We start from the raw sequence: 20,765 nt of genomic DNA, 5'->3' as shown, positions 1-20,765 counted from the left end.
TGTATAAAGCCCAGTCTCTGCTCTCTTTGTTCTTCAGTTTAATGAGGACTGGGAAAAAAGATGAATTTGTAGGTAATAATATTATAGGTTAGAGTATAATAGCTGCTAGAAGAAATGTACAAATAAAATGGAATTTGAGTCACAGAACAGAGAGACTGTATCTTCTAGTGTGTGTGTGTGTGTGTGTGTGTGTGTGTGTGTGTGTGTGTGTGTGTGTGTGTGTGTGAGCGAGCACATGCAAGCAAATGTGCGCATGGTATTTGAGGGTGATATGCCTGGTTTTGGGTGGATCATAAAAGGTTTCAAGGAAGATTTTATATTTTTATCTGGATTTTAAAGATTGGCTGGAATTTTGACAAGTAAACTAAGGTAGAGAGAACATTACACATAGAACATTTATGCAAAAATTCTGCACATTTTAGGAGACAGTGACTAATTGAGTTTAGCAAGATCATTTTTCTAGGGAAATACTGGCAGGTAAACTTGGAAAGATTGGGGCCAGGAAAGTGGTATAAGTTGACATAGGGGGATATATCAAGGCAAGGGGATAGAAGCCCTCAAGGACTAGACTTCACCTTGATGAGTCAGTGGAGGTTATTTAGTAGGGATGTCATGCTATCTGAGGTCTGCATTCAAATAAATTTGTCAGCAGCATGTGGGGATGGAATTGTGGAAAATGGATGGAAGAAAGTCAGAATTCAAAGATGCTGAGTGAAAGGAAACCAGTTAGCCAAAGAGCAAGCAATGAAGAGAAAAGGAGACGCTGGCAAAACAAGAGCTGGTCCCCAGTCAAGAGCAGCTAGAACCCAAATGGCGGGGAGAATACTGATATGTTGTCATTGGCTCTCACCATCCTCTCTCTTCTTTTGAATTTCGTGATCTCTCCAGGTGATTGAGTGCAATCTGAGAGCCTCTCGATCCTTCCCCTTTGTTTCCAAGACACTTGGGGTAGACTTCATTGATGTGGCCACCAAGGTGATGATTGGAGAGAATATTGATGAGAAACCTCTCCCAACATTGGAGCATCCCATAATTCCTGCTGACTATGTTGCAATTAAGGTACAATTTCCAAAACTTTTCCTCATTTTTAAGTTCCAAGGAGAGTCAAGAACACTTTTCATAAAAAATAATTCAATGTTTTATGAACCATGCGACGAAAGTTCTGTACAAGGGATTTCTGATGTTTCTTTTGCATAATGCAGTGCAGTTGCACTTGAGGCAACTTTATGTGAACTACTGTGCATTTCAAAATGTTTAAGAAATCATTTAGAATTACATAACTTCAAACACCAGCTGAGTGGATTAGAAACTACGTTTGTACAGCTGATGCATCATGGTGTCAGTTTAGTTGGTAAACAGCAATTCTGGGCATGCTTTGTTAGGATAAGGCTTGACTGTGCCCCTTCTGAATTGTGCTGAGTCTTCAGGAAAGCATGAATCTTCTAACACTGTTACCATGTGGTGTTGGTTAAATTCTTAGTACCTTAGCCATCTCTGCTTAGTTCCTATTTTCTTCACTGACACAATTTTTCCACTTGAAAAGTTGAGATAACAGTTGCTATTCATAGTGGTGTCATGAGGTTAATGAAACTGATGGCACTTTTATCAAGAGTGACCAGGAAAATTTAAGGTTTGTTAACTAATGTCATATATATATATATATATATATATTTATAATAATACCTTACTAATAAAACCATTGCGCTCCTCTATCTACCTCAGTAATGCCTATACACAAAGTATTTATAATTATTTAACTATTTCACTGGACAGGCATGAGGACTGGTGAGATATTGTGTAAATATATTTGAATTTTTTAGATGAAGCACACAATGAAATTAATTTATACAGCATAATATATTTATGTGACATTTTCATATTTTGGATGCCTTCAAAAGATTTCCATTCCTATGTGTTCTGGTGACCTTAAGTAATTATGTTAGAGGTGAGACTGACTTCTGACTTCTACAATGGAAGCTTTAAGTTGAAGTATAAACAAAAAAGAAATATTTATTAATCTTACTTAAGTTAATAATTTAGGGTGCCTTGGATTTTACAGTGCATTGCAATGGAATGCCACTCTTTATGTTGGGGAAGGGTGGCATCTCATTCCTGGAAACTATGAGACAACCTAAGTTGTTAAAGCTTTCGGTGGGAATATATATAATAGGATTTTTTTGTTTGAGACCAAAAAATAGAAGGCTCTGAAAAATACCTTTCCACTGGAGATTTTCTATGTGAATTTCAAATTCATGTTTCTTTATTCATAGACCCAGGAGTATATACCCATATGCATGCACATATACATATATATATATGTGTATGAAACAATTTCCAGCTAAAAACAACATTGATGGGTAGATATTCATTTTTCAAAATGCACTGCATCTTCCAGTTTACTTCTTTCCTAGTTATCATTGTATGTGAATCTTGACTTAATTTTTTTCAAATTACTTATTCATAGTCAATCTTGATATAACCCTGGTGTAGTGGGTGAATATCAATAGGTGACGGTATAGACACGCTAGAGAGAGAAATATATAACACATCGCATAAGATGACCCAGTGAAATAACTCCAAGCTAGAGTTCCTGTGATAACTTGGGAGGGGCCAGGATCAAGGGAGGAGGAGTCTAGACTAGACAAATGGATCTGTGCAAGAAATGAGAATTTGGTTCTTTGTGAATTGCACTAATAACATAAATGAAGAAAAGCACTTCTATCTATTTTCTAGTTCATATAAAAGTTCTGGGCAAAAGTGTCTCTAAACAGAATGATTTTCAAAGCTCTTTAAGAGTTGTCAACAATAGTTGAATGTCTCAGAAGTCAGCCCACAGACAGCCATTTCTGGCAAGGTAGCTTGTTATAAGTACAAGTGATCAAAACAAGAAGAGGAATGTTTCAAAAGCCTACCAAGAAAAAAATGTGTTTGAACTCTGTTTCTAGGTAGACCAATGCCCAACAGATTTCAACTTCGTTTGAAATCTCTCCAGTAAGAATATGTTGTAGGCCAGATTAGAAACACTGGCCTAGACTGGTCACAGGGGCCCTATTTACAGAAATTGTGATTATTTAACCCAAGCTTTTGGCCAAGAGCTCACAAAATTCTTGGAACAGAGTTTTAAAGCTATTTTTCAAGTCAGATGCTTGGACCAAAGAGATTTTTTTATGGATCTACCATAGCCTAAATGAATCCTGTGAGGGATGATTTGCTAAATATATTTATCCTCTCTTACTCCTTTTATTACTTTTCTTTCACATATTTTTCCTCACTGTTATTTCTGACAGGCTCCAATGTTTTCCTGGCCCCGGTTGAGGGATGCTGACCCAATTCTACGATGTGAGATGGCCTCCACTGGAGAGGTAACTAGCTAATGAGCCATGGACACTTACATTAAAACTACTTTGAAATCTGTGGTTTTATGATCTGACTGTATTAGAGTTAGTAAGTGGTAAGGGGGACACAAATTTCTTTCTTTCTCTGAGTAAGTGTGACAGGGCTTACAAATTTCAAACTAAAGAAAAATCTTTTATTTTTGTGGACCCCTCTAAATTCCCACTTATGGAAACTTCAATATGTCAATACAATACATGTATCCCTAATTCATTTCCACATTATCCATAGAGAATATCTTTCAAGTATTTCTCTAGAGGTCCAAGTAAATATCTTCTGCATCTTTCTTTTATTCTAAGATTCTCAGGTCTCTCTATAACAGCACCTCTCCTTCCCCTCTTGCCAATATAAAATTAGATCATTGGATTTTTACTAGAAATAGGTAAAATGAATGCACAGCATTAGAAGGATCATGGGCCTAAATATCAGAGAATTTGCAGGAATATGCAAAATACCAGAATCATTTTCAAAACAAATGTAACCTCCTGGGGATTATCAAAAACTATAATGGGACTGGCCACTGGATGTCCCTCTTTCCTTGTTTTGGGTCTCATGTCAGCTGACGTTTTCTTTAAGAATGTAAAATGTGTTTCTTGTAGAGAGCTGTCAGATTCTAGAAAGTTCCCTACATGTCAGTGTCAGGACATTTTATGAATCACCTAGCCCTTGACAGACTTACTAGATACAACCTTCAGAATCTCATCAGTGCACATCAGACTGTGAGGCATCATTGTTTCCTCTTGGTATTAAGGAAAACCTGAAAGAGGAAAATATTTAATTGCAATAAATGCGTGATGTTTGATGTGGTTGCCTGGTTACAAGCAAGATCTGTGATGAGAAGCCAAGTGAGACAGAAATGCAGGCAGTGAGGAATAAATGGCTATCTTGTTTGTATTTGGACAGATGATTGCCTTCTCTTAGCCCCTTTGCTGCTGCTTTTAATTTAATAGGTGGGAAAATCTAATTTAAAACAAGTGACCTACATTGCTTTTCTTGGCTGTTTGAGGAGGTGCTCTTTGGGTTGGTCTTGATCCCCTGGTCACTCAGTAAGGCTGTTTTCAGTCATTCTGGGGTTCAAATCAGGAAGAGATGTTTTCCTCCATGCTGTTTCCTCTAGTGTGGCAAATCTGTTATCAGTGCCTAGGTCCATTCTGCCTCCAGACATACATTATTGGAATTGTTGAAATATGAAAGGATTGAAACTCAGCTCCCCCTTTGTTGCATCTATTTCAGAAGTATAAAGAGAAGTAATTCTTCTTCCATTATTAGAGCCATATTTCCAAGCATCACTAAGTGTGATGCTACAAGGTTATTTTATGGCTGAAATAAGAATAACAATTCTAGCTTAGTGAGATCTCAGGCTTCACAGAGACATCAGTGTTGAGATGGTTTGTTGTGAGAGTGAATGAACCCTTCGCTAGGAATACCCTAATCTAGGTAAGGGGTATTTTATTTTCCTAGTTGTGGGGCAGGGTTGTTATTGCTAACCTTTACTTGAATATCTGACTACTCCCCAGTTTTTTTGTAGAAAACTACTAAAATCTCTATGTGTTGTATCTGCACCTATAATGGGATTGTCCAGGTCCTTTCAGTAGAATTTGGGCCCCATTAGCTTAGGCTGATGTTACTTAAGTTAGTTGGTTAAAGAAAATGTTCACTCTGGAGTGGAAAGCAGCATGTGCTGGTGGTCGACTGAAGTTCACAGTCATGAGAACTTTCCTTTCACAGTAAGGAGTCATTTGCCTAAAGAATGAATTTAGCCATCAGTGTTATTTACTGTAATGGTGGCCCTGCACCTGTGCCAAATGATGTGCATGGCAGAATCTACTCCCATCATGCTCAAATATACCACTCATTCTATAGTTATGGTGACCATTTGTCTTAGTTGTGTTGTAGCACATTACCCTACATGAAGCTTCTGTATGTCCTACCATCATCGGGTAGTTTGAAATTGCTTCCTACATATGGCTACAGTATTCAGGATTAGTAGCAGGGTATTATGGTTCATTTTATGAAAATGATAAAAAAGAACAAGCTCCTTTGAGATTTTCATTCATTTATTGAATTTCTCAGAAGGCTTTCTCCTCAGCTGAATGCAATGACTTATAACCAACTGATCAGCAGTTAATGCATTTGTGCTACTGACCCGTGAATTCATGGACTGCTGCATAGCAGACAGGACATGGACTGTTATTTAAACATTAAGTCATATTAACATACGGTAACTCACCACATTTTGGACCAGAAGCTGTTATTTGTATCAAAATTACTCACAGCAGAATCCAGTGATGTTGCTCCATGGAGTGTTGTTGGATAGAGAAAGAAGTGCTTATTCATTCATTATGCTTAATTAAAAAACATAAGATCATCTGCCCTGGCAGCCTTTTAATCCCTAGATTCAGATTGTGTGGTCTTTGGGCAACTCAGGAAAATCTAGTAAAGGAGTCTCTGAGTAAAGGGCTTTGCATTTGTATTTGCTTGTTGGTAAAGGTGGTCAGCTATTATTTGCTTCCTTTTCTTTTCCTTTTTCATTTACCCTTAACAGGTGGCTTGCTTTGGTGAAGGCATTCATACAGCTTTCCTAAAGGCGATGCTTTCCACAGGATTTAAGTTACCAAAGAAAGGTATCCTGATTGGAATCCAGGTAAGTGGTATGTGGTTGTGTGTATGCCCATGGATGTGAGCTGGGAATGGCTAGGGGAAAGCACCTTGTTCATGGTGTAGAAGAAGGGAGATCTAAATTCCACTAAAGAAAACCACAACTTACAGAAAGAATGGACATTGTTCTCTATATTCTCTGATTTTTGCCTTTTTCCACTGTAGCATCCAATACAAGTAACTGAATAAATAAAAAAATGACAAAAAGCAAAAGTCTTGAGTGAATGGGTATTTGTTCTGAAAGGGATTTTAGGTGCCTTAAAAAGGATTCTCTTTTATTCTTTGTTACGTCTTTTCTTCAGTTTTGCTCTTAGTTCTTCCTCAGCCCCTGAGCATAGGCTTTCCATAAGATTGACTCGTCTCTCCTTTCTCTCTCTCTTTCTATGTCTGTCTCCACTTCTTGACTTTTCCCTTTGCTGGCTCATCTGTCTGCAGTATCCACTCTCCTATCTATAATTATCACCTTTAAATTTTCATTCTCAGCCATTCCATGGTTCCAACAATCTGCTAGATACCTCTATCTGAATGTCTCAGACTCAACATATCCCTGAACTGAAGCCATATTATCTCCTCCTCACCTCTGTTTCTTCCTTTCTTACATTCATTCATTCATTCACATTTCAAGTTTCTGCTACAGATCTCCCTTGACTTTTGATGGGGTTCCCAATAAATATCATCCTGAGTTGAAAATATCATTAAGTCAAAAATGCGTTTAATATACCTAGCCTACCAAATAGCATAGCTTGGCCTAGCTTATCTTAAATGTGCTCTTACATTAACCTGCAATCAGGCAAAATCATCTAATACAAAGCCTATTTTATAACAAAGTGTTGAGTATCTCATGTACTTTACTGAGTACTGTACTGAAAGTGAAAAGCAGAATGATTGTATGTGCACAGAATCGGTTGTTTACACACATGATTGCATGACTGACTGGGAGCTGGGCTTGGCGATCCAGCCCAGCATATTTAGAGAGTATTGGACCACATATGGGTGGCCTATGAAAAGGCCCAAATTCAAAATTTGAAGTATGGTTTCTACTGAATGTATTGCTTTTGCACCATTTTTGTAAAGAAAAAAAAAAGTCAAACCACTGTAAGTAGTTAGGGGTTGTCTACAAAAATTACAGATTCAGAGTTGAAGAAGACAGGAATTATTTGAAAAATTCTCTCAACCTGACACTCCACAATTAATTAAAAGCTCTTTAGAGGCAGTGACTTAATGTGTTCAAGAAAGTCAACATAGCACATACTGTGGGGGTTCTTGAAATATTATTATTTGGTCAAAGTAGGGTGAATAATTCTAAGTGAATATCTTTATACAATGAAAGGGCACTATTGATTTATTATTGCAAGCTAAATGTAAATCTTAGGGCAAAATGGTAGTCAGGAAACTTCTATTACTGCTTGAAAAAATTATTGTACAAACTGTTCTTTTTATAAGTTTCCTGAAAGATACTAGATGCTTCCCAACTGGTCATGCACTTTCATTTGAGATTAGTAAAATTCTCAGATCCTAAAAAAACAATGGATGATCTTTTACATCACCCCTGCTGTACTTTTAATAAGCTCACACCCTGCATGGTTACATAAAAATCAATAAAAATATAATTAAAACACTACCAGGTATTCTAAAACCAGTGGGTGATTATTATAGATGCCATCTCATTAGGGTATCTTAATATCAGCAAATTAGACTCTGGGGACTGGATGGGTTGGCCTTGGAGAACTTTCTGCAAAGAGCAACTTGGGATTTTGCTTTATAAAGGTGCCAGAAGGGCGATGGCGCACAGTCAGAGCAGAGGCTAACAAGATGACTTGCAATTGCGAAGCTTAATGGCAGTTTAGAGATGCATCACGCCATATGAAAGACTCATCGTGCTATAAATGGGTATTAAGTATTATAAAGTCACAAGTAGAAGAATATTTGCCCAACTTCCAGTTATGGCTTAAAGTTTAATGTGAGACCTGGGGGCATTCAGAGGAGACCATGCCCTTAGTTCTCATCTTCACAACTAATCATATTATTGCTAACATTTTAAAATACCAGTTTAAGAAGGCAGTGATGTATAAAATTGTGCCTTGTTTGGTTCCAGTGCTGCAGGGAAATGTGAAGCAAAAATTAATTTGATCCCTGTGAAGTATTTGTGTGACTTTGGCATCAGTGAACAGAATTTTTGCTTTGTAGAAAAAAAAAGGGTTTTGTAGGGAAAAATACATTTTCTTAAAGCCATGAGGTTCTGTCCATTGAAATTCTACCTTTCAATTTTCAATATATTCTTCTTTAAAGAAATCAGGGTTCTAGCAACTATAGAGTTATCCCAAAGAACTTTTTCCCTGTGCATGCATGAATGCATATCATTAGGGATTTAAATATGTGTATTTTCATTACAAAGTTTAAAAAGTATATTTAAAGAAATATTTAATAAAGTTGTATTTAATATCTGCAGTGGTTGTAAAGTTGACCAGCAGGACTCTAAGCCTCCAGAGACAGGACTCATTTTCTGACCTACTTTACATGGGAGGCAAGGAAGAGCTGCTATCATCAACAGTTAATGTGCAGAGTCTCTCCATTACAACATGGAAGATTTCTATTCATAGTGATTTTTAAAAAGATTTAGTATAATTTTAACTGAAAAATATGAAGAATATACTAACTAGAGAGTTAATATCTGTAAAACTCTTTGGGCATCTTCTTAGCTAGGATGGAACCAAATTTAATCTCAACTTTTTACCCAAGATTTGCAAGCAGCTGTGGATAGAGTAATTAGGGTTCCCTATTTCAGGATACATTGTACCTTTTTAAAATTATTTCATTTAACATGGTTCCATTGGTCAGAAGAAGTCATATAAACTCATTCGAATATATGAAGTCAGAACTGAAAAGGACCTAAAATGGTATTGCTACTACATAAATGGTTTAGGGCCAGCAAATACAAGGGAAGCCAGTTAGTTATGTATTGAAGTTCCAAGAAAGAACAACCAAATTGCATTTTGAATCGTAAGATAAACATTCATCTAGCCTGATGCTGTGTAGACTCACAAAAGAGCGTGGTAGCTGGCACTGTTGCAATAATTTGCTTTATTACTCCTTTATGTGTGAATGGGGAGGATGGTCACTATCTATGCTGTTTACTGAAGGTAAAGGTCTTCATTTCTCTTCATCTCCCCATCTGTCTGCTATGATTAGAAAGATTCAATGGAAGATACCTTAACTCACTAATTTTTCACAATAAGCTGCAAGAGAAAATGGGGAAAAAAGAGAAATTTTTCCCATGAGAGGGACAAGTGACTGAGCCAGGCAACATTTTTTTCTTATTGTTAGTAGTTTAACACATATTTTAATAGGAAGTAATTAGTAGCAAGTATCAGGTACTTTTCAACATTTGGTAAACAAATTTCGTGTGTGTGTGTGTGTGTGTGTGTGTGTGTGTGTGTGTGTATACACACACAATCATTCACTATACTGTTGTTTTCGTGACTTTTTATTCCTCTTTCCCACCCTACTCGTTTTCACACACAGACCTTCTGTTTCTGTCCTCCCAAAATTGAATCCTATGGGTCAGATTACCTGGGAAGTTTGAAATACTCATAGCATTAATTTTGTGTAAGTAGGACTTTGGAAACAAAAAACCAAGATTTAGATTTTGTCAAAGGATCCTTGTCGTCTTAACTATGACGTGCATCCTGTCTCTTCCAAGATGTTTTCCGTAGGCATAGATCCTAATATAGGAAAGGCATAGTGCACATTTATATAGCAACAAAATCATCTTTGATTTTCCTACAATATTTCCAGCCTCCTTTCATCCCATCAGGACTAATTTTTAGTTGCTCTGAGAAGACAGCCTGCCTTCTTGTGAAGTTTTCTGGAACACCCTTAACAAAAAATTATTTACTCTGGAGTAGATCAAGAGCACTTGCTGTTTCTTCCCCTCTGATTGGGCTATTCAGTGATGTTTGTGGAGTGGCGAGGCCATCCTGACATCTGCGCCTCAGCTTTGCTCAGAAACACAGAGCAAGCATTTTATTTGAAAAAGACAACTCCAAGTGACATGAATAACCTTTTATTTTCAACACGGAATCATTAGGAACAACCATAGAGTTGTCAATCCTGACTTCCCTGTGGAGTCGGCAGGCATCGCACAAGATTAACGTGGCTTTCTGTTCTGCAGCCAGAAGTTAGAGTCATGTGAAAATGATAATTGGAAGACATATATATATATATATATATGTATATGAATATATATATATCTAAAAATATATATTATATATATATTACCTGAATATATGTATATTCATTTTTAAAGGACTGTCTTTCTTATAATATTTCCAGGAAATCAGCTTGTACTTTTCACCTTTAGTAACAAGTGGTTTCTTACCCAGGTATTTTCAATTGGCTATTAAATCTGGGGCTACTCAGATGCAAGCTGACAGCTGTAATTTCTTTTTGTAGAGAGGCTGTTTTATGTGTCACAAGTGTTCAATACACGTTTGATAGAAGTTTATAATGTGGCTATGAAAGCCAATACCCCAGACCAGAAGGCAGAGTGGTTCTCTGGCTGGGAACTGCCAATACTGTCATGTTGGATAGTTATCTTTTCCACCTGGGGGCCAGCACTGCAGCAGCTCCATAATGAGGTTCTGACTGGTGTCTGCAGGTCTTAGAGGACTTACTGACTTATTTTACTTTAAAATGGCAAAGAAAAAAAATTACATTCTAGTACTCCTCCCTCCCTCATTGTGACTTTGGCCAAGGTTAATGCATCTTCACCTTAAATTGCAAAATGAGGAAGGATGGCCCTTCTATCCCCTATTCCTTCCTATTCCTAAACTTAAGTGTGCATCAGAGTCACCCAGAAGGTTTGTTAATGCAGGTTGCTGGCGTCCACTCCCAGAATGCCTGGCTCCATAGAGCTGGGGTGGGACTCAAATTTTCATATTTTGAACAAATTCCCAGGTGATGTGGATTCCCCAGGGGACCACATTTTGAGAACTACTGTACTTATGAAATGATATTTTAGAAAACCGGTTGATCATTGTTATCACATGGCCATATATTATCAGTGTTTTTTGCTAGGGGAAAATTTAAGAAATTGAGAATATTTCATTCAGTACATGATTAATGTATCAATTTGTCCATAAGTATTGTTGGATACCTTTATGTTGAGTCTTATAATGTGCTTTGGTGCTCACTTGTCCATTCTAGGTTTAGCAAGTCACAGTGCACGGTTACGTATTAGGTGGGTCTGACAGAATTTGGAAGTTCATTGAATATTTCATGTATATTTTTTGTAGACCAAGGAACCTTAAAACATGTAGTAAACAAAATGCCATCTAATTCAGTCCCTTGCTTCCTAAGCAGAATCAAACTTGAATAATCGTTGAACAAATGATTGCCCTGTTCTTCTGCCTAACCTGTTCTTAAAGAGACTGCCACATACCTCATTAAATTGCCTTAAAGTCACTGAATTACTCTCTGATTTTATATTTACTAATTTTGCTTTTTATGTCCAGCCCTGAGTTTCTTGCATCTAAGCCCATTTCTTCCTGTTTGGTCCTAAGTGAGAATGGAAAGCTACTATCTGGGCATGATTGCAGTTCATGTTCTAGAATATTGTCATGAATAACCCCTGAGCCTGCCTTAGCTGAGATTCATCCAGTTGCATTTATCTTTTCTATCTGCCAATACTTTCCTCTCATAAAATTGCATTCTGGGATTGAGAGGGCCAGAATCTGAAATAATTTTATATGTGAACATACTCTTTGGGGTCTTTTCCTAGAATTTAGATATGTTCTGAGAAAGCCTCTGCAAGTAAATAGTAGGAGGTTTTATGAGTTGAGCATTATCAAAATTGTGCAAGAATCTTGAAAGGTTTCATTATCACAATTCTTAGTTTTTCTGAAACTGTGAGATAACATCATATCCATGATTTTTTTCAACCATAACTAAATAGATGATAAAACATTTACTAAAGTAATCAGATTATATCAGCTGTTTACAAAGCTTTTATGAGGGAAAACAGTCAAAATGTTCTCACTTAAAGCCAAATGGATATATTTTTAATTTTGTATGATTTTCATATTCTGTTTAGTTCAGTTACTCAGACACCCAGGTTAGTGAGGTCAAGGTCAGGGGTTAATCTTTGGGTAAGCTACTTAGCTTTGCTTTCTTTCACCTTAACCACTGTCTTGCAAATACTGGCTTTTGGTCACAGGGAGGAGGTGTATTCAGAACTGGGGAACCCTGATGGCAATGGGAAGGAGTTTAGGGAATGCAGGACCTAGAAACTAGTTCCAGTTGAGGCTTTACAAAGATGGGCTCTAAGAAAATATCTAAACAGTGAGATGGAACATTAGGGAAGCCTATCTGGAAATATACGTAGGGAGGAAGTTGGTTTGTGTTGTATGACAACACATAGAGGAACCCAAGTTTGGAACTGGGGTGCAGGGGCAGGAATCCAGTGTCTGGGAGGTTGAATGAGCAATTATTTTAATAATAAGAATTATTATGTGATATCTCTTAGTGGGCAAGTAACTGCTAAGTTACTGTACTAACACTTCCATAGTGCTTGCTTCCAAATGGGCTCTTTGGATTCTCACAATAGTCCTTGAAGTGGATCCTGTTACTACTCCCATTTAATAGGTGAGGCAAGGGCATCACAGAGGGGTTAGGTAAGTTGCTCAAGGTCACACAGTTAATCATGGAGTCCTCAAGAATCAGATACACTATTATCCTCATGCTGTTTTAAAAATAAAGAAACAGAGGCTCAAAGACATTAACTTTTCTAAGCACACACTATGAATGAATGAGAAAGTCAGCATTTGACATGTAGTTTAGTGATTCCAGAGCCCATTCCTGTTACTCTTTGCTTTAGAATAAATGCAAAACCAAGTTCCAAATGATTGACTTGTTGCAGAGATCTGTGCATGTGCTCTTAGGACAGGGCCTAGTTACTGAAGTGCGGTGCACAATCAGAATACAGCAACAGAATGGACCATGTCGGGAAAGACTGACTTGGTGTTGAGCTCCTGGTGTCTATAAATCCTCCCTGAGCAGGGAAAGTGTCTGTGCAGAACTGGGATGGCCCTAAATGTACAGACAGAACCTAAATGGGTTGAATGAAAAGCTCCCAGTAACATGTGGCATTATGTCTTATGATGGCGTGAGAGAATGACCTATTTCTTATAACCAAATAAAGAGCATGTGTATCTACAAAGTGAATTTTGTTAATTTCTTTTAATTTCAGCAATCATTCCGTCCAAAATTCCTTGGTGTGGCTGAACAATTACACAATGAAGGTTTCAAGGTATGTGATACTAATTTTTTTTCCAAGTTGTTCTCTGTCAGCATTGAAATCTACCCACGAAAGAGAATATTAAAAAATCTGAGAGAATGAAAAAGCTCAAAATATGTTCTTTCAATCTGAAAGGTATAACTAACTTAATAGTTTCAAAACATCAATGGAATAAAACAATTAGAGGACTAGTTTTCAGTTTTAACAAAATTACCATGAACTCAATAGAAGTTGCCAGCTAAAAACTTAGAAAGTTTAGCTTACACAGAATTGGGACAAAATTTCAGCATACTTCCACGCATCTTCTGTTTTTCCTTTTATGTGTCCATATGTACTCAGTTTCTAGCTATTACTATTACAGGAAAAACTTCTTTGTCATAAATACCTGCCCACAAGGCCTGGATGTGTAAAACAAAGTGCCTCCCAAGGCTCAGGGTGGGCCAGTGGTCAGGGGGCTTTGTTGATCTGATAACAGTGGATTTCCAGCCATGAATATTTCTTTGTATTTTCCCTCTACAAAGCAATTACAACTGAGGTTATTAAATTTTTCTTCACTGTAAGTATTTAAAAAATGTAAAGCTCCCATGACTCTGAACCATGAGTCCAGATCTCTATTCATGACATCTTACTGCTTCTCGTATTCACCAGTTTGTTCTGCTTCCTGTTTTAAATGACATGTGTGTCCAAGTAGGCTTCTCTGCCCCATGAGAGCCTTCCCTGTGATAGAATAACTGACTTTTCCATTTTAAACGCAGCTCTTTGCCACGGAAGCCACGTCAGACTGGCTCAATGCCAACAATGTCCCTGCCACTCCAGTGGCATGGCCGTCTCAGGAAGGACAGAATCCCAGCCTCTCATCCATCAGAAAGTAAGAACTGGGCAGAATTTTTTGAGACGACAAAATAGATAGGGGGTGAACTTTGGGAACTAGTATGACATGATATAAACACTTTATTGCAAGTTTTTTCAAAGTCCTCTTAGACAATTTAAAATGAGTAAATTTGTAGATGACAATAAAGTTTCATTCTCATGAACTTTGCTATGATTATATTACATATAATTCCATATGTGTACATGATGATATATAGCATCTTCCAAAATATTTCTGGTAAGGGTTCTTTCCTTGATGGATGCCAGAATCTCAGTGATGAGGTCATGGGCATGAAGAATGTAATGCAATGCTTTATACTTTACATCAAACTTCTATTGTGCATATATGCATATATCAAGTATAAGACTGACCAGCTGTATTTCCCTGAGGTTGTGTATCAGTGGATCAGTCCCTTATTGAGCCCTTGCTATGTGCAGGCATCTATGGTAAGTGCTATGATAATCTTATCCATTGAATTACCTAATTTGCTGTTCTTTGATCATTGGTTATTATGCCTTAGGCTGCATGTGGCATCACTAGATTTTGTAAGACATTATTATTTCAGCATGCTGTGTGAGCCTTCAGGAACACCACTGCATCAACGCTTACAGAACTATGTTGCTTAGGTACATAGGGGATAATTCTCAGATGTACCAGATTAGAGTCTACTGAATGCCCAAGTCATAAAAATACTATGCAATATAATATTTGTTAGGGCTCTTTAGAAGGTAACTTATAAATCATTATAAGTTAATAAAAGAAGGGCAAATTGTTCAGGCCTAAGTAGACTTCTGATGATGGTATTACCCCTTGCTTAGGGCTTTGTAAAACAGTAATTAGCACCACTTCATACTTTTGACATTTAAATGTCTCCCAGTGTGTGTAACAACCCAGCAACAGAATATAGAATGGTTTAATTAAAAAATTAGGTGACTTGAATGATCATACCATCAGCCAAGAGGCACTGGGAAGCAGGCAGTGAGGTAAGGTTAGCCTAGGAGTGGGAGTGAGGGGCTGAAGTGGCCTTCAGTGCTGCAGGAATACCTCCTTGAAGTAAATAAATATCTACCACATTACCAATTCTTACTATGGATAGATAGCTTTTTAAATAGGAAACAAACTTTCTGTTAGACTTTTACCAGAATTCTTTCAAGAACACGATAAAAAATTATAATTCCCTGATGAATGTAATTTGAACATCTATGTAGGCATAGAGGGCAGGTGACAGTCAAGTCCGTATGGCATTGAATTGAATGGCCAAGAGAGTAATTTATGTCGGTATTTTAAAACTTATTTTAAACTATATATTGTCACCTTCAAGTTTTTACTTATATTGTTTATTCTTCCAGATTGATTAGAGATGGCAGCATTGACCTGGTGATTAACCTCCCCAATAACAACACTAAGTTTGTCCATGATAATTATGTGATTCGGAGAACAGCAGTTGACAGTGGAATTGCTCTCCTCACTAATTTCCAGGTATGTTCTTTTCCTCAAATTTAGGTTGCATGAGGGTTTTTATTTCTGTAGCTCTCTTATAATCATTCATCCATATATGAACATCTCTCTTCTCCCCTTTTATAATAGTCAAATGTAGGAGAATTTCCAAATAAACCTAAAATCATGGTGCTGTTATGGTAGGTCATGGCCAAGACAGTTGGTAACCAAGCCACTGAGATAACCAGAAGCCCCGGGTAGCCATGACTCCTCATTACCCATATAATTATCCCTCAAATAAAAAGTGTGGTGGGGCATGGAATAAAGATAGAAACTTTTATTCCACTGTTACCAACATATTAATGATAATTGAAGATGCAGATATAGTGCAAACCCTTGTCCAGTTCATAGAAAATGATTGTGTGAGGCTCGTTCAGTTATGACCCACCCCATTTATCTCAGGGAGAAGAAGTCTTCTTTGAGACTCATGAACTTCCTGCCCATCATATTTTTTCCCTTGAGTCAGTTTTAACTCCCATGCTGGCCACTGTGGCATGGGGATAAGCTTACTCATAGTGAGGTCTGAGATGCAGGAGAAAGGCCCCTGACATAAGGATTTTTGCGTCTTTATCCCATGCCCTTTTGGAATTTGGAAGCAGAAACTGTAATGCTGTACTCCTATTATTAAGCATTCACTTTCCTATCGTGTGGGTTGCTAAGATTCCTACCCTTACATTTTCAGGTGACCAAGCTTTTTGCTGAAGCTGTGCAGAAATCCCGCAGTGTGGACTCCAAGAGTCTTTTCCACTACAGGCAGTACAGTGCTGGAAAAGTGGCCTAGAGACGTAGATGCCCAGCTCCCTTCCTAGGCCGACCGAAGACATGTTTATCTGAAGGAACTGATTCCTGACTTTCTTTGCCAGAGACAAATATTGATACCAAATGTTATTTTCGTTTACTTAGTTAGGTCCTAAGATTCTTTTCTTTCACAATTAAATTGTCAGTCACTTTTTAAAAACTTAAAGATTCCTTCCGAAGTCACTTGTTCTTCATGAGAATTCATCTATTTACTTATGCCTTTTTTTTGGTGGCCTAAGCTTTCCCACATGCTTATTTGCAGCTAACATTTTATGGTGCTGATTAATGATGATCAAGATAGAAAAAGCTGCTGCTCTATCTTCTGAACTCTTGCTATATAGACATTGAAGACAGCATTTTCACTGTTCATGAATAGCATCTGCCACACTCAGGACACTTTAACAAGGCAGAATACTATGCACATTTGTTGAAATGAAATATGGATTTAATTTATGAAGCCTTCCATCATGGAGTTTGTCTTCTCGATGATTACTCCCCCTTATCTGGCTCACCCAGGAGTATCATTATTCTCTTCCACAGTATGGAATTTGAGAAGTGACAGAGGTCTTTAAAATATGGGTTTCCTTAAAGGACGCTGGCTTGCAGTTGTGTGTTTTAGGGTATGTCAGTAGGTGGTAGATACCATTGAGGGAGTTTTGTTCTTGTTTTCCTTTGGATTTTAACCTGAGCCAAGTGAAATCTTCAGATTCATGCCATCTGCCCCCCACTGCGGCTTCCCCAACCCCGCCAACTTTGGAGTAGCCGGGGAGTTATACATGCCCTTCAGATTATGGATTCTGTTGATCTGTTGAGCCCTGCCCTGTTCTAAGAAAGTCACACATGTGAAGTCCAAGGTCCCCATTCCTTCTGCATGTGAGTAAAGTCCTCCCTGCAGGGCAGCCTGTGTCACTTTAAAACTTTTGTGTTATTACAAGTGCTCTAATTGTGAACTTTTAAATAAAATACTATTAAGAGGCAATATAGTTGTATCCTTGCATTTATTTATTTATTTATAATGCTAATATGGAAAATCAGTTCACTTGTCTGATTAAACCGGCTTTTCAGCCAGGATCATATCACTTTTTCTTTTCCTATACAAAGCCATATTACATTATGAGCAAATTAATATTAAAAATAATGAAGCTTAGGCTGTTATAATTTCCTTTTTGTTTTTCTTGCCCCACCCTTGCTTATATGACTCATTGAAAATTTTATGATATAAATATTTTATATATATGAAGTGTATATAAGTATACATACACTTTATGTATATAAATAGTAAACTTTGAAACAAATGTTTTGCATAAAACACCGAGAAGGTATTTGAAGGCAGAGACTGATCCATATTGCCTGATGGGGATAGTACCAGTGGCCACAGTGCTACCACATCCCAGAAATACTGCCTAAAATACAGCTTTTTGAACATGCTAAGATGCTGACATAATAGCTCTTATCCCTTCCCTCACCCCACAGTCAAGGGTCTACCACTGGATACAGATCTTCATGAAGGCTTTTCAAATTCACTGTCTCCTTCCCTCCTCCTCGTCGCCCTGTGGATGACTCCTTCATCACTTCTTCCCTGCAATATTATAATAATGTGCTCCCTCATCATCCATTCATTCCTCTGAAAATAGTGAGTTTCTAAACCGGAAGCCTCCTACTCCCATTGCAGTCGTACTTTTCTGATACTGGAATACTTACCATCATCCCACCAACTTCACCACCATAATGACTAGCATCATGGAGCGCCTACTATTCCTCAGGCAGTTCTAAGAACTATACATGAGTCACCCTTTAATCTTTACAATACCCCTATGAGTGGGTGCTGTCATCTCTACATTATAAATAAATAAATGGAGCCACACGGAAGTTAAGTAACACGCCCAAGTTCACACAAAATACAGTTTCTTTCAGTGAAGAAAGTACTTAATTTGCATGCAGAATCAGGCAAAGGCTTTTCAGGGGAGGTGACCTCAGGTGTGTTGTTTTGAATAGTGTGTTACAATTTCCCAGGTAGACTAGAGGGTAGGACACTCATTTGAGGAAATTACATGTAATTTGGTTTGAGTGGAGCTCAGGATATGTGTGGAGAGAAAGGGCAAGGGGCAGAGGTTGAGGCTGGATTCTTAGTTGTGTATAAATAACCTCATGGAAGTTCTAAAACTTCTTATTGGAAATAATTTGGACTTAAACAATGCAAAACTAAAAATAGTTCACCTTTACCCAGATTTACCTATTGATATTTTACCCCATTTACTTTATTATCATTCTTTCTATCATCTATATCTATCTCCCTATCTATCCACATCATCTATCTCTCTAAGTACATGCGTACATACACACAAAGGAAAAGTATGCACTTCAGCCAAAAGTAAGCAGGCCGCTAGTGACCAATTTAGAAATGTAACCCATAGCTTGAAACAAATAATTGTTTGCTAAAACTACTAAGTATTTGAAGAGATAGTGACATTTTGTATTGTGAGATTTTAATAAAGGTTCTTAATTTTTATATTGTTTTGAACAGCTATTTGTGAAATACAGGATGATGAAATCAGTAATAATAATTAATCAAGCAGCATTGTTTCTAAATAAACCCTTTATTTTTGTTGGTGAAACAAAATATCTTTGGAAAACAGAAGACAAGATACATTCCATTGTGCTGAAAATGGAATTATATTAATTTCTGTTTTTTGTTACCTTTCTGTTTTCTAATGCTCCAAACTTTAAGAGACTTACACACAACTAAATAATGTACTCAGAGGCTTTGGTTGGAGAGAAATGCAAGAAAATAGAAGCTGATTTGTTTAGATTTAGCAAGAATTTGTCCTTTTGGACCATTTTTATTCTTTCATATAAACAGGTTAACATATTTTAAAATATCTGACTCTGTTGTCTATCACAAGTGCAGACAATAGAAGGGCTAGGTCCGTGGAGCTGAATAGAAAATCGGAGTAGCTTTTCCCACACTGAGAATTTAATAGCACGCAAGAAGGACCGGTTCGACTGGGTGGGAAGAAAAGGAACTCAGCCAGCTTGTGAAATGAAGAGGAGGAATAAAGAATGATTCATTTATAGTTTTAGGATGTTATGGCTTTGAAAAGGTAAGTAGAATATTTTAATTGTACTTGCATCAAACTTTCCTCTTAAGCAGCATTCCTACTGGAAACTTTTAAAATCAGCTACAACATTCATTTATCTCAACAGCTGCAGGTACTTGAACCTCAGCTTCTACAGTGTCCACAGCCTCTTGAACAATGAAAGTGGAAATTATCAGAGAAACAAACCATGGCTGAATGTAGTTAAGTGCTCTCTAATTACACACCAGTATTACCATTTGGCTGCTGGTGGGGCCCCCCACAGGCACAGGTGCTATAAATGCTCACACACACCCAATCAAATCCACAAAGACCTTTCGTTATATATCATTTCAGACACCCTTCACTTAAAAAGACTTGCTTAACTTTCTTTCTCTTCTTTCTCTTACAGTTTCTTTTCTCTTTGTTCTTATATATAAAAATTCCATTTTTCTTAATGATTATTACTGTGCTATTTTATGAGAAGTGGTTGCAATTGGTGAGTGCGAAGGTAATGTGTGCAGAAAGAAGAATGTCTAGCCTCCTGAGTGGCTCCCCGGGCTCTGTGAAAAACTGGTAATAATTGTCCCTACTTCTTCTCTTGTGCATAATGTACAGTGCAAGGATCCCAGAAAGAGAGTTTAAGTACCTACAGCTGTTGAGATCAATGCAGTAATAGGGGGAAAAAAAACCTAACCAAGTTAAAATTAACATCATTTGTGTATGCTTCTTGTTGCTTAAAGATCATTTTTTTTTGTTGTTTTTATAGCTTTCATTTTATAAAGAACTGGTGTCCACAAAGAAAATTATCGATTGCTGGTCAAAACAAATACTAGGCATTTTTTGTTTAACAGTAAAGGTCCAGTTTCTCTCTCCTGAACTACCAGGCTGGCTAATTATTTCTTTAAGCCGTACCCTAGAAGAAACACATAAACCAAGAGAAGTGCTTTGGTTCATCAAAGTAAGCAACTCCAGAAGTCTCACTAACAAGTGGAAGTTACTGTGTCCCCACATGAGAGTTTTCCATCCAAAGCTTAGTGCTGTTGGCAGCCATAATGATGGCAGATAAGATAACAACATGCAGAAAGGAGAGAGAATGCAACAAGCTCAAAATGTATCATTAAAGAACGGAAGTAACTTGAAAAGTATATCAAGTATATGTATTTTATTAATATAGACA

At 37.3% G+C, this 20,765-nt stretch overlaps 1 protein-coding gene across 1 annotated transcript in view; it reads left to right on the top strand.

Moving 5' to 3' along the window:
- Positions 1–17,490, top strand: part of CPS1 (carbamoyl-phosphate synthase 1) — a 124,268-nt gene extending 106,778 nt beyond the window's left edge. The window contains exons 32-38 of the mRNA XM_073218157.1: positions 889–1,059; positions 3,288–3,362; positions 5,939–6,037; positions 13,298–13,357; positions 14,101–14,213; positions 15,566–15,695; positions 16,396–17,490. Coding sequence (XP_073074258.1) covers positions 889–1,059; positions 3,288–3,362; positions 5,939–6,037; positions 13,298–13,357; positions 14,101–14,213; positions 15,566–15,695; positions 16,396–16,494 — 747 coding nt within the window. The 3' untranslated portion in view covers positions 16,495–17,490. The remainder of the gene's footprint in view (positions 1–888; positions 1,060–3,287; positions 3,363–5,938; positions 6,038–13,297; positions 13,358–14,100; positions 14,214–15,565; positions 15,696–16,395) is intronic.
- Positions 17,491–20,765: the final 3,275 nt, after the last annotated feature.

The sequence above is a fragment of the Manis javanica genome, chromosome 12, assembly GCF_040802235.1.
Source record: "Manis javanica isolate MJ-LG chromosome 12, MJ_LKY, whole genome shotgun sequence".
Taxonomy (NCBI): domain Eukaryota; kingdom Metazoa; phylum Chordata; class Mammalia; order Pholidota; family Manidae; genus Manis; species Manis javanica.
This window is presented reverse-complemented; position numbering and strand designations above follow the sequence as displayed.